The sequence below is a fragment of the Saimiri boliviensis genome, chromosome 3, assembly GCF_048565385.1.
Source record: "Saimiri boliviensis isolate mSaiBol1 chromosome 3, mSaiBol1.pri, whole genome shotgun sequence".
NCBI classification, from domain to species: domain Eukaryota; kingdom Metazoa; phylum Chordata; class Mammalia; order Primates; family Cebidae; genus Saimiri; species Saimiri boliviensis.
In genome coordinates, this window is record NC_133451.1 from 329,185 (window position 1) to 343,947 (window position 14,763).

General features: G+C 43.7%; 1 protein-coding gene across 1 annotated transcript in view; it reads left to right on the top strand.

The window, feature by feature from the left end:
• The first annotated feature begins 206 nt into the window (after positions 1–206).
• Positions 207–14,763, top strand: part of LOC141583960 (uncharacterized) — a 43,059-nt gene continuing 28,502 nt past the window's right edge. The window contains 1 exon segment of the mRNA XM_074395747.1: positions 207–387. Coding sequence (XP_074251848.1) covers positions 385–387 — 3 coding nt within the window. The 5' untranslated portion in view covers positions 207–384.

Here is a 14,763-nt window from a genome sequence, read left to right on the forward strand (position 1 = left end):
CCAACAGAGCCAGGCTTAGCACCGAAAGCCCTGGCCGAAAGTGCCCGCAGGAACGAGTCTGTCACTCTTGCCTCATTCAATGCACGGTATGGTCGCTATTTCTGTCACTCAAAGCCTGAGGGCGTGGAGCTTGGAGCCACACCCAGTCAGGGCGCTGGACTGAGAACTGCCCAATCAGGCGCGCAGCCGGAGGAGAGAGGGCGGGATCCGGAATCTGGCGCGGCTTTTGCTCCAGCCCCAGCTGGGTTAGGGCCTCGCCGCCCTGCTTCCACCCCGTCAGGGAGGCCCGGGTGACTCTGCCACAGCCTCGGCCTCCGTCGCTCTGTGAGCTGCGGGCATCGCATGATTCGCAGCTGAGACTCCGCGACACCCTGAAGCCCAGAAATGGTGAGTGTGCGGGGCAGGGCGTCCCGAGGCCGGGGAGGCCTCCTCGGAACCGGCGGGAAATGGCGGCGGCGGCGGGACCGAGTGTGTGAGCCGAGTCCCCGCCGCCGCCGCTCGGCCGTCGGTCCTCAGTCCCCTCCGGTGGGGGACCCGGGCTCCCGTCGGCCCCCGCACGGCGGCTCTGGCCCGGCCTGCAGCCCTTCCTGTGCAGCTCTGCGCCCGCACCCGCAGCGTCCCCGGGCTGTGAGGTGAGGAGGAGCCGATCGGGAAGACGCCGGCGCGGCGTGCGCGGTGCCTGCGTGGGAGGCGCTGTGGTCCGGGGTCCCGCCGCTACTGGACCCCGTTCGGAATTAGATGGAGGCTCCGTGGAAACATGGAGTTCCTGTGAGCAAACGGGGACTCGGGGATGGGACGGCCCCGGCCGTGGCTCGTGGTTTGGGGGCTGCCCGCGGGTCTTGAAGGAAAGGCTTTTGTGAGGTGTGTGAGGGAGCGAAGCGAATCACCCGCCCGCCCCGACTTTCCCGCCGGTTCCCTCGCCCTGTGCGTGTCCCCCGCGTGGCGTTCCTGAGGGGCGTCTTTTCGAATCCACCGGCGTAGGTGCGCCCAGCGCTGCGCTGAGTTCTGAGCAGTTCTGCCACGTGATTGAGCCTGAGGAGGGTGTGGGCGCCCTTGGTTTGTAGGCAGGCGTTCAGAACTGGAGACGCGTGTCCAGAGGCAGGGACTGGCGTCTGCGGGGGGCAGCTGCGGGAAGAGCGCTGAGCTTGTGGGGTCGGCGCTGACCCTGGGTGGTGTCGTTAGTGAGTTGCTGGACATCGCGTTGGGTGGAGCACTGACTCGGGTTGAGCAAACTGCCTGTTTTCCTTGAGAAGAAAGACATGACTGGGCCTGGGCTGAAGGGAGATGCCTGGTGTCTGCGGGATGCGTGACTGGGTTCTGCCCATGCTCTATCCCGCTGGGCACTGTCCTGTTCTTCCAGGTCTCCAGAGGAGAGAGGGGACGGGAAACACAGAGGAAAGGAGTTCTGAGAATTATCTCTTCTCTGCACCATGCTGCTAGCCCTCACCCAATTCTAACCCACTACTGAGCACGCCCACTGCGCATTCGCATGGTCACACCCGTCCCAGGATAGGTTTCCTCCCTCAGGAATTGTGCCAATGGCAGCTTTGCCCCTCGAGTGTTCTGCCAAGAACACCCACACTGCCCAGAAGACTCCTGGCTCATCTCAACCCCAGACACTGGATCTGTAGCAGGAACCTGATTCCTTCACCAGCCCAGGCTTCTGGACCTCCTGATGCTAATCTCTTCTGGCTTTATGGACACAGAAATGAGTCAGAAAGTAACCCTGCCTGGGCCTGCACTTGTAGTACAAACCAATCCTTTTGTCAGTCCTGCCCTACCCCCATCCAAGGCTATTTTTTTTTTTTTTTTTTTTGAGACGGAGTTTCACTCTTGCTACCCAGGCTAGAGTGCAACGGCGCGATCTTGGCTCACCGCAACCTCCGCCTCCCGGGTTCAGGCAATTCTCCTGCCTCAGCCTCCTGAGTAGCTGGGATTACAGGCACGCGCCACCATGCCCAGCTAATTTTTTGTATTTTTAGTAGAGACGGGGTTTCACCATGTTGACCAGGATGGTCTCGATCTCTTGACCTCGTGATCCACCCGCCTCGACCTCCGAAAGTGCTGGGATTACAGGCTTGAGCCACTGCCCCCGGCCTCCCAAGGCTCTTGATAGCTGCTTTCTCTTGTCTGCTTTTTCCTTTCCTCACAGATCGTGTTCCCTGTGCACGCGGTGTACCCAAGTCCTTCCCTCATGTTCTACTAGAATTAAGAAGTTAGTGAGTTCAAGACCATGCCTTTAGACCTGGCTGTTGTAGGAGCAAACTCAAATTAGAAGAGGCTTAATGCTTTCTCTTTAGAATGAGTGAAGAATTTTTGTTCTTCTGCCTTTTCTTAAAGCATTTAGTTTGAAAACTTTTTTATTTAAATGTTTTCTACACTTCTTTGAAACATATGTAAATCATTTTTATCTATTAACTAGGTCATTTGTCTTTTTTGACTCAAAATTGTCTTTATCTAGGGCATGGAAACTGTTGCTTTGAAATGTAACTAGCGGGACCTAGGTGGCTCACACCTATAATCCCAGCACTTTGGGAGGCCGAGGTGGGTGGATCACGAGGTCAAGAGATCGAGACCATCCTGGTCAACATGGTGAAACCTCATCTCTACTAAAAATACCAAAAATTAGCTGGGCATGGTGGTGCACGCCTGTAGTCACAGCTACTCGGGAGGCTGAGGCAGGAGAATTGCTTGAACCTGGGAGGTGGAGGTTGTGGTGAGCCGAGGTCGTGCCATTGCCCTCCAACCTGGGTAACAAGAATGAAACTCCATCTCAAAAAAAAAAGAAAAAAGAAATGTAAATAGCAAGAATGTACACCCTATTCCACAGTTTCTGTAGGAGAATAGGAGGCTGCCTTCAGCAGGTACCTGACATCACATTTCAAATCCACCTCCTGTTATGAAGCTGCGGGAAGTTTATTTTCCACTTGAATTTTACCAATTAGGAAACCCAGATGACCTCCCAAATTAGGTGACATTATTATAAACTGTGTGTGACAAGTGGTGCTGTCAAGTCGTCTACTTGAGAACTAATTATGGTGACTTTCTCTTTATAATCTTAGTAGATTACTGTAATGCATGCCCATCACATTTTGTTTAATTATGTAACAACACATTTTCTTGCTGTTCTGTTATTGTGGAGAGTCCAGAGATGATTTTGCTTTTAATTATAGTTTTCCACACACTGCCCAGAATTACCAGATGCTACACACAAAGTACCCACCGGGCTTCACTTTAGAGGAAAACTATCTTTCTCAGGATTCTAGTTACAACGCACAATTGTGCAGCAAAGTGCTTTCCAAAGCTGCAAACAGAATGGTCTCTCTATTTGGGATCTGCAGTCCCTTTTAGAGCAGTTAGACTAGATTTCTACAAAAATTACTTTTTAGGACTGCAATTAGTTATTCGATCTCCTTCAGTGCACCAGGCATCTTCAGCTCTGACACTGATTCAGAGATCATGGGGCCCATGAACCCAACCAGGATCACACATGTGCATTAATTAAACCTGAGAACTTCAACTCCCTCCTCCCTTTGCCCAAATGCCCACAAATGTGCATAGCTCACCAGCCCTCCAAGTCTTAAATGTGCAGTTCCAAATTCTGAATTTATGTCCTGGGATTTGAGACAAGAACAGAACTTTTATCTGAGAAATACAAGATCTTTTAATTATGAGACCCAGGGATGTGTTAAAATTAGACCACAGTCCTACTGTTCCCCTCTTTGAACTATTTGTCTTTTGAAATTGCTTGCTATTGCCACAAGTGGATATAAATTAACCTAATGATGCCATACTGGACACTATAACCCACACATTATTGCTTAACAATGTATATAGCCAGTTGCTAACCTATGTTAATTTTATAAACCAGTAAGATTTTCTGAAAGCTTTCTTTCAGTTCCCTCTGCCTTTCTTTTGCCTTTAGAAATATTCTTGTGCCTGTAATCCCAGCACTTTGGGAAGCCGAGGTGGGCGGATCACGAGGTCAGGAAATCAAGAGCATCCTGTCTTATATGGTGAAACCCTGTTTTTACTAAAAATACAAAACTTTAGCTGAGCATGGTGGAATATGTCTGTAGACCCAGCTACTCTAAAGGCTGAGACAGGAGAATTGCTTGAACCCGGGTGGTGGAGGTTGCAGTGAGCCAAGATTGCACCACTGCACTCTAGCCTGGCCTACAGACTACATTTCAAAAAACAAGAACAACAACAAAACTTGTTAACTGCTTCTAATTGGAGTGTATATTCAGGGCAGCTTTATACTCCAGGGTTGCAGTCTTCAAGCTTTGGCCCAAATAAACTCTATATTATGTTTATCCCAGCTTTTTCCTTTTAGGTCAAAATATTCTTTAGAATGTGTTGAGGGAGCCTCCATGAGAGGATCTGTCGTCTGGTTTTACTCTGCTTGCTGTAACCCCTAAGAATGCAGAAGCACATTGATCCCATCTAGAATCTGCACATAAAAGCTGGCCTCTGCTTAGGATTCCCAAGACTGGGGCAGACTTTGAATAAAAGACATACAGAAAACTAACAGAAGGCATTTTCTGCATCACAAGAGATCAACATAGACGTCTTAAGCCCCATTTTTATAGTGGGGCCCTTTGAGTTTTCCAGATCTTGTCCTGTGACCTGATATAGCTGTGTGCAAGGCTTCTGGTATAAATAGAATTCTCTGGCAGAATCTGTAAGTGTAAACAAGCACCTTAGCAGTAGGAGGACAGGGCTACAAAACATCCAGAGCCATAATCACAACTATGCCTCCCTATAAACTGTGTTACTTGAGTAGATTACTTTGATCCTTCCCCTACTAGCTGATCAGTGACAGGGGCAATCACATCTGGATCCAGGATTTGCAGCTCCACCAGGGCTGTTCCATTTTCTGTTTGGACCCCACAAAGTCAGCCTTAGTCTGTTAGCCCACAGTCACTGGGGATACTCTCACCAGCATCTATGAGTATTTGAGATATGTGAGGATGTCCTTTGCAGACTAGGGTCAGTCTCACCACAAGGTCTAATTCTGCTCCCATTTCAGAGGAAAAGAAGTGATTCATCCAGGGTTTGTTCCTCCCCTCACAAAAATAATCTCCTTGGTTTGTACCCAGATAAGAGTTGCTCTAGTTTTCTGGTTCTTTGGTGAAAAATAAAGATATCTGGAGACTCAAATTGATCAATAAGCTAATTGCTTATATTTCATGTAGTCATTAGAAAAAGACATGAAGCAGTCATGGTCCCTACCCTCAAGGAACTTGCAGTCTAGAGCACATGAATAAATGGTTGAATTCAGCATCATGTGTTCAGTACAAAGACGGAAACTGTACAGGAGACTTAAACTTCATTTGGACTACTTCCCCTTTATTATTTTGTGAGTTGGTTTTGTTTGTTTGTTTGTTTGTTTGTTTTTTGAGATGGAGTCTCGCTTTGTCACCTGGGCTGGAGTGCAGTGGCTGCCATCTCTACTTCCCGAGTTCAGTTGATTCTTCAGTCTCTTGAGTAGTTGGGACTACAGGTGACTGCAACAATGTTGGCTAATTTTTTTTGTATTTTTAGTAGAGACAGGGTTTCACCATATTGGCCAGGCTGGTCTTGAACTCCTGGTCTTGTGATCTGCCTGCCTGGGCCTCCCAAAGTGCTGGGATTACAGGTGTGAGCCTCTGCGCCCAGCCTGTTTTATGAGTTTTGATGCCACCATCATTGACAGAAGAGAATTTGTAATTATTTTTATTGTGTTTACCTTGCTAAGAATAAATAACTTCTTTTTTTTTTTTTTTTTTTTTTTTTTTTTTTTTGAGATGGAGTTTAGCTCTTGTTACCCAGGCTGGAGTGCAATGGCGCAATCTTGGCTCACCGCAACCTCTGCCTCCTGGGTTCAAGCAATTCTCCTGCCTCAGCCTCCTGAGTAGCTGGGATTACAGGCACACGCCACCATGCCCAGCTAATTTTTTGTATTTTTAGTAGAGATGGGGTTTCACCATGTTGACCAGGATGGTCTCGATCTCTCGACCTCGTGATCCACCCGCCTCGGCCTCCCAAAGTGCTGGGATTACAGGCTTGAGCCACCGCGCCCAGCCAGAATAAATAACTTCTAATATAATTGCTCTAGAAAAACATAAGAGTTTTGGTTAAATTCCTTGTTATTGTATGTTACAAAAGAGACAGGGAAGTGGTTAAAATAGATTAAAATTTCGCAAACTCTGGGAATCAAATTTCCCTTGGTAAGGCTTAGAAAAGACAAAACTCAAAGTACTTAGTGGCATAGACAGCAGAGGGCAGAGGGCCCACTTTCTGTCCCATCCCTGCCCAGATCCATCCGCTTCTGATCCTTGTCCAGGTCTCACCCCACACTGAAATCTCTCACGGAACTGGTTAGAAGAGATCAGAGTTTGGAGTGGCTACTCCTACCTCCTCTCCAGAGCTGGTGCTCACAATTTTCTAAAACCCAAAAGCCAGTAAGTAGGGAAAAGCTAGATACTTTGGGGCCTTAAATCTTTTCTATAAATTTAAAACCAGTGTTTCTAGAGACATCCCATCCAGCAACCTGTTCTCCATCCCTGCAGTTTCAGTGGCTATTTCTTACAAGTCTCAAAGTAAATAGAAACACAAGAATAAAAAATTCCTCTGAATTGTACTTAACACTTTGTTTCTGTCTCTCTCCCATCCACTTGTATTTACTAGCTATTATTCTATGTATTTAAAAAAAAAAATCAGTGAGGGGAAAAAAGAAAGGAAATAGAAATTCTGGGCCCTGCATTTAAATCTGGAAAGTATAGGACACTTAGTTAGTATCCACCTCCCTGGATGTTATGAGAATTAACACCCGTAATGTGAGCTTTCCAGCACAGTGCTCCATGACATATATCTGAGCATGTATTACATGCCCCATAAAGATGGCATTAATGCAGGTGCACGTTGTTTTTCAAATGCAGACATAGACATTGCCACCGTTTCCAACTTCTGTAACCTTTAAAGGGCTGCAGAGAATGCCATGTTTCAAGATGATGATTGATGGTCTTATCTTCAGATGAAAAGTATTTGTGTTGTGGTAAGGGTGTTGGGGTAAGGGACTCTGTGTGCTGTGTCTGCATTCTCTAGCTGAGCAGTACTATTATGGGCCTAGTGGGAGGAGGGTCAGCATTAACAGGAGACTTGCTATAAAAAGCTAATTCATGGACCCTTTTCAAACCTGCAGAATTTTGTTACTTAAACTGAGGACTGGAATATGAAATAACTTATATGTACATTGAAGCTTGAGAGGCAGTGCTTAACTCAGTGTCTCTTAGCCCAGTCTTCCAAAAGGATCACATGGACAGTTTGAAGAGAAACCATCAGACGTACCCTCTTCACAGATGCTGTTATTCTGGGTGAAAACATCCCCATTTTTTAAATTCAGTTCCTCGCATGATTCTACAGCAATGCCAGGGTCAAGCATGAGGGCTTCCAGATACTTTACTGAGAGGTGATTTCAACCTGTTTTCCAGGAGGTCACAGGGTCTACTCCACTTGGTTTTGGTAGGGGCATGTCAGTGTAGCCCACTTTCTTTCTTTTTTTTTTTAATTATTATTTTTATATTTTATTGCATTTTAGGTTTTGGGGTACATGTGAAGAACATGCAAGATTGTTGCATAGGTACACACATGGCAGTGTGATGTGCGGCCTTCCTCCCCATCACCTATATCTGGCATTTCTCCCCATGCTATCTCTCCCCAGATCCCCATCCCCTGCTGTCCCTCCCCTTTTTCCCCCCTACAGACCCCAGTGTGTGACGCTCCCCTCCCTGTGACCATGTGTTCTCATTGTTCAGCACCCACCTAGGAGTGAGAACATGCGGTGCTTGATTTTCTGTTCTTGTGTCAGTTTACTGAGAATGATGGTTTCCAGGTTCATCCATGTCCCTACAAAAAACACGAACTCATTGTTTTTGATGGCTGTATAGTATTCCATGGTGTATATGTGCCACATTTTCTCTGTCCAGTCTATCATCGATGGGCATGTGGGTTGGTTACAGGTCTTTGCTATTGTAAACAGTGCTGCAGTGAACATTCGTGTGCATGTGTCCTTAGAGTAGAAAGATTTTATGGTCCTTTCGATATATACCCAGTAATGGGATTGCTGGGTCAAATGGAATTTCTTTTTTTTTTTTTTTTTTCCTCCTCTGGCATGTTTAATTGTGATGTTTAATGAACATCCTTGCAGTCTAAGATGACACTTTAAAAATAAAGTCTCTAGGCCAGGTGCGGTGGCTCAAGCCTGTAATCCCAGCACTTTGGGAGGCCGAGGCAGGTGGATCACGAGGTCGAGAGATCGAGACCATCCTGGTCAACATGTTGAAACCCCGTCTCTACTAAAAATACAAAAAACTAGCTGGGCATGGTGGCGCATGCCTGTAATCCCAGCTACTCAGGAGGCTGAGGCAGGAGAATTGCCTGAACCCAGGAGGTGGAGATTGCGGTGAGCCGAGATCGCGCCATTGCACTCCAGCCTGGGTAACAAGAGCGAAACTCCGTCTCAATAAATAAATAAATAAATAAATAAAGTCTCTAATAATAATATGAAGAAAAGAAAAACTAATCCAAAGATCATGCTCATGAAGCTCTGAAATGCCCCAGCAAAACTGCAAAAACCTGACTAGTGATCAGTTGGTCCAAAGAATGCTATTAATAATAAAGTACTTAAACAACAAAATTTAACATGGCAAGTATTATTGGCATATAAAATAATATTCCACATGAATGATACCTCAATACATTTTATGGTGATAAACTTAGTGATCCTTTATACACAGCTGGAGTATTTACTAAATAAATAAATAAATAAATGTCTAAAATTATAGTGTCATGTGCAGGCAAAGAAAGTAATATCAATGATACATTTTCATGCTTTCCTATTTTCCGATTGCTATTCAAACTTAAAAATTAGAATTTACTAATTTATCCAACTCATTTTATGATTACATATATAGGATGTAATTTTTTTTAATTGCATTTTAGGTTTTGGGGTACATGTGAAGAACATGCAAGATTGTTGCATAGGTACACATGTGGCAGTGTGATTTGCTGCCCTCCTCCCCTTCACCTATATCTGGCATTTCTCCCCATGCTATCTCTCCCCAACTCTCCATCCCCCGCTGTCCCTCACCTATTTCCCCCCAACAGACCCCAGTGTGTAGTGCTCCCCTCCCTGTGTCCATGTGTTCTTATTGTTCAACACCCGTCTGTGAGTGAGAACATGCGGCGTTTGATTTTCTGCTCTTGTGTCAGTTTGCTGAGAATGATGGTTTCCAGGTTCATCCATGTCCCTACAAAAGACACAAACTCATCATTTTTGATGGCTGCATAATATTCCATGGTGTATATATGCCACATTTTCCCTGTCCATTTCTATCATTGATGGGCATTTAGGTTGGTTCCAGGTCTTTGCTATTGTAAACTATGCTGCAATGAACATTCGTGTCCATGTGCCCTTATAGTAGAACGATTTATAATCCTTTGGATATATACCCAGTAATGGAATTGTTGGGTCAAATGGAATTTCTATGTCTAGGTCCTTGAGGAATCGCCACACTGTCTTCCACGATGGTTGAAGTAATTTACACTCCCACCAGCAGTGTAAAAGTGTTCCTATTTTTCCACATCCTCTCCAAGATCTGTTGTCTCCAGATTTTTTAATGATCGCCATTCTAACTGGTGTGAGATGGTATCTCAGTGTAGTTTTGATTTGCGTTTCTTTAATGACCAGTGGTATGAGCATTTTTTCATATGTTTGTTGGCCTCATGTATCTCTTCTTTTGTAAGGTGTCTGTTCATGTCCTTTGCCCACTTTTGAATGGACTTGTTTGTTTTTTTTCTTGTAAATCTGTTTCAGTTCTTTGTAGATTGTGGATATCAACCCTTTGTCAGATGGGTAGATAGCAAAATTTTTTTCCCATTCTGTTGGTTGCTGATTCACTCTAATGAGTGTTTCTTTTCTGTGAAGAAGCTGTGGAGTTTGATTAGGTCCCATTTGTCTATTTTGGCTTTTGTTGCCAATGCTTTTGGTGTTTTGGTCGTGAAGTCCTTGTCTATGCCTACGTCCTGAATGGTTTTGCCTGGATCTTATTCTAGGGTTTTATGGTGTTAGGTCTTATGTTTAAGTCTTTAATCCATCTGGAGTTAATTTTAGTGTAAGGTGTCAGGAAGGGGTCCAATTTCTGCTTTCTGCATGGCTAGCCAGTTTTCCCAACACCATTTATTAAACAGGGACTCCTTTCCCCATTGCTTGTTTTTGTCAGGTTTGTCAAAGATCAGATGGTTGTAGATGTGTTCTGTTGCCTCTGAGGCCTCTGTTCTGTTCCGTTGGTCTATAGCGATGTTTTGGTACCAGTACCATACTGTTTTGATTACTGTAGCCTTGTAGTATAGCTTCAAGTCTGGTAGTGTGATGCCTCCAGCTTTGTTCTTTTTGCTTAGAATTGACTTGGATATGCGGGCTCTTTTTTGGTTCCATATGAAGTTTAAGGTGTTTTTTTCCAGTTCTGTGAAGAAGGTCATTGGTAGCTTGATGGGAATAGCGTTGAAGTTGTAAATTACATTGGGCAGTATGGCCATTTTCAGGATGTTGATTCTTCCTAACCATGAACATGGAATGTTTCTCCATCTGTTTGTGTCCTCTCTTATTTCATTGAGCAGTGGTTTGTAGTTAGAGGTCATTTACATCCTTTGTTAGTTGTATTCCCAGGTATTTTATTCTCTTTGTAGCAATTGTGAATGGCATTTCATTCTTGATTTGGCTCTCTTTAAGTCTGTTATTGGTGTATAGGAATGCTTGTGATTTTTGCACATTGATTTTGTATCCTGAGACTTTGCTGAAGTTGCTTATCAGTTTCAGGGGATTTTGGGCTGAGGCGATGGAGTCTTCTAGATATGCAGTCATGTTGTAAATAGAGACAATTTGACTTCCTCCTTCCCTATTTGAATCACCTTTCTTTCTTTCTTTTTCTTGCCTGATTGCTCTGGCTAGAATTTCCAATACTATATTGAATAAGAGTGGTGAGAGAGGGCATCCTTGCCTAGTGCCAGATTTCAAAGGGAATATTTATAGTTTTTGCCCATTCAGTATGATATTGGCTGTTGGTTTGTTGTAAGTAGCTTTTATTATTTTGAGATACGTTTCGTCAATACCTAGTTTATTGAGGGTTTTTAGCATAAAGGGCCGTTGAATTTTGTCAAAGGCCTTCTCTGCATCGATTGAGATAATCATGTGGTTTTTGTCTTTGGTTCTGTTTATGTGGTGAATTACGTTTATAGACTTGCATATGTTGAACCAGCCTTGCATCCCCGGGATGAAGCCTACTTGATCATGGTGGATAAGCTTTTTGATGTGCTTTTGCCATCGGTTTGCCAGTATTTTATTGAAGATTTTTGCAACTACGTTCATCACGGATATTGGCCTGAAGTTTTCTTTTCTTGTTGTGTCTCTGCGGGGTTTTGGTATTAGGATGATATTGGTCTCATAAAATGATTTGGGAAGGATTCCCTCATTTTGGATTATTTGGAATAGTTTCAGAAGGAATGGTACCATCTCCTTTTTGTATGTGTGGTAGATTTCGGCTGTGAACCCGTCTGGACGTGGGCATTTTTTGGGTCGTAGGCTCTTAATTGCTGCCTTCACTTCAGACCTTGTTATTGGCCTATTCAAGGTTTCAGCTTCTTCCTGGTTTAGGATTGGGAGGATGCAAGTGTCCAGGAATTTATCCATTTCTTCCAGGTTTACTCATTTATGTGCATAGAGATAATAATCTCTGATGTTTGTAATAATCTCTGATGATGCTTTGTGTTTCTTTGGAATCTGTAGGGATATCCCGTTTATCATTTTTTATTGCATCTATTAGATGGTTCTCTCTTTTCTTTAAAAAACTGGCTAATGGTTTGTCTATTTTGTTGATCTTTTTGAAAAACCAGATCCTGGATTTATTGATTTTTTTTGAAGGGTTTTTTGTGTCTCTATCTCCTTCATTTCTGCTCTGATCTTAGTTATTTCTTGTCTTCTGCTAGGTTTTGAGTTTTTTTGGTCTTGTTCCTCTAGCTCTTTGAATTTTGACGATAGGGTGTCAGTTTTAGTTCTTTCCTTGCTTCTCATCTGGGCATTTATTGCTATATATTTTCCTCTAGACACTTCTTTAAATGTGTCCCAGAGTTTCTGGTATGTTGTGTGTTCGTTGTCATTGGTTTCGAAGAACATCTTTATTTCTACCTTCATTTCATTGTTTATCTAGTCAACATTCAAGAGCCAGTTTAGTTTCCATGAAGCTGTGTGGTTCTGAGTGTTTCTGATTTCTGAGTTCTAACTTGATTGTACTGTGGTCTGAGAGACTGTTAAGATTTCCGTTCTTTTGCATTTGCTGAGAAGTGATTTACTTCCAATTAGGTAGTCAATTTTAGAGTAGGTGTGAAGTGGTGCTGAGAAGAATGTATATTCTGTGGATTTGGGGTGGAGAGTTAGTAAATGTGTATTAGGTTTGCTTGTTCCAGGTCTGAGTTCAAGTCCTGGATATCCTTGTTAATTTTCTGTCTCGTTGATCTGTCTAGTATTGACAATCAGTTGATAAAGTCTCTCACTATTATTGTATGGGAGTCTTAAGTCTCTTTGTAAGTCATTAAGAACTTGCCTTATGTATCTGGGTGCTCCTGTATTGGGTGTGTATATATTTAGGATCCTTAGCTCTTCTTGTTGCATTGATTCTTTTACCATTTTGTAATGTCCTTCTTTGTCTCTTTTGATCTTTGTTAGTTTAAAGTCTATTTTATCTGAGATGAGAATTGCAACTCCTGCTTTTTTTTTTTTTTTTTGCCCTCCATTTCCTTGGTAATTCTTCCTCTATTTCTTTATTTTGAGCCTTTGTGTATCCTTGCATGTGAGATGGGTTTCCTGGATATAGCACACCAATGGGTTTTGGCTTTTTATCCAATTTGGCAGTCTTTGTATTTTGATTGCAGCGTTTAGCCCATTTATATTTAGGGTTACTATTGTTATGTGTCAGTTTGATTCTGCCATTTTGATTCTAGCTGGCTGTTTTCCCCGTTAGTTGATGTAGTTTCTTCATTGTGTTGATGCCCTTTACCATTTGGTTTGTGTTTGGAGTGGCTGGTACTGGTTGTTCCTTTCTATGTTTAGTGCCTCTTTGAGGAGCTCTTGTAAAGTAGGCCTGGTGGTAAGGAAATCTCTGAGTACATGCTTGTTTGTAAAATATTTTGTTTTTCTTTCACTTACAAAGCTTAGTTTGGCTGGATATGAAATTCTGGGTTGAAAGGTCTTTAAGGATGTTGAATACTGGCCCCCACTCTCTTCTGCCTTGTAGGGTTTCTGCTGAGAGATTTGCTGTGAGTCTGATGGGCTTCCCTTTGTGGGTAACCCTACTTTTTTCTCTGGCTGCCCTTAGCATTTTCTCCTTCATTTCAACCCTGGTGAATCTAATGATTATGTGCCTTGGGGTTGCTCTTCTTGAGGAATATCTTTGTGGTGTTCTCTGTATTTCCTGGACTTGAATATTGGGCAGCTGTGCTAGGTTGGGGAATTTTTCCTGAATAATATCCTGAAAAGTATTTTCCAACTTGGATTCATTCTCTCCGTCACATTCAGGTACACCTATCAAATGTAGATTAGGAATTTTCACATAGTCCCATATTTCTTGGAAACTTGGTTTATTCCTTTTTACCCTTTTTTCTCTAATCTTGCCTTCTCATTTTATTTCATTGAGTTGATCTTCAGCCTCTGGTATCCTTTCTTCTGCTTGGTCAATTCAGCTGTTTAAACTTGTGTACGTTTCACGAAGTTCTCATGTTGTATTTTTCAGCTCCATCAATTCACTTATATTCCTCCGTAAGTTGTTTATTGTCGGTAGCATTTCATCAAATCATTTTTCCAGGTTCTTAGTTTCTTTGCATTGGGTTAGAACATGTTCTTTTAGCTCAGAGAAGTTTCTTATTACCCACCTTCTGAAGTCTTTCTCTGTCAATTCATCACACTCATTCTCCATCCAGCCTTGTTCCCTTGCTGGTGAGGAGTTGTGATCCTATGTAGGAGGAGAGGCATTCTGATTTCGGGCGTTTTCATCCTTTTTGTGTTGGTTTCTTCCCATCTTTGTGTATTTATCCACCTGTAGTCTTTGTAGTTGTTGACTTTCAGAATGCGTCTCTGAGTGGACGTACAGTTTGTTGATGATGAAGTTATTTCTTTATGTTTCTTTGTTTTCCTTCTAACAGTCAGGACCTCTACTGTAGGACTTCCGAGGTCCATTCCAGGCCCTGATTGCCTGGGGATCACCTGCAGCGGGTGCAAAACATTAAGTGTTGCTGTCAGTTTCTCCTTCTGCTATCTTTGTCCCCTAAGGATACCCACCTGATGTCAGTCTGAGCTCTCCTTTATGAGGTGACTTTTTGGATATATGGGGGTCAGGGAGCTGCTTGAGGAGACAGTCTGTCCTTTATAGGAGCTCAAGTGCTGAGATGTGAGCTGTGTTGTTCATTCAGAGTTGCTGGACAGGTACGTTTAAGTCTGCTGCAGCAGAACTCATAAACGCCGTTTTTTTCCCAGGTGCTCTGTCCCAGGAAGTTGGAGCTTTGAGTTTCTGTTGTGCTGCTGGCTTTTTTGGGGGCTGCCCTGCCCAGTGAGGAGGTAGCCTAGTCACTGTCTGCCTGCAGAGGCTTTGCTGAGCTGCTGTGGGCTCCACCCAGCTGCCGTGTGAACTTCCCTGCAGTCCTGTATACACGGGTGTAGTTAGAACTGCCTCG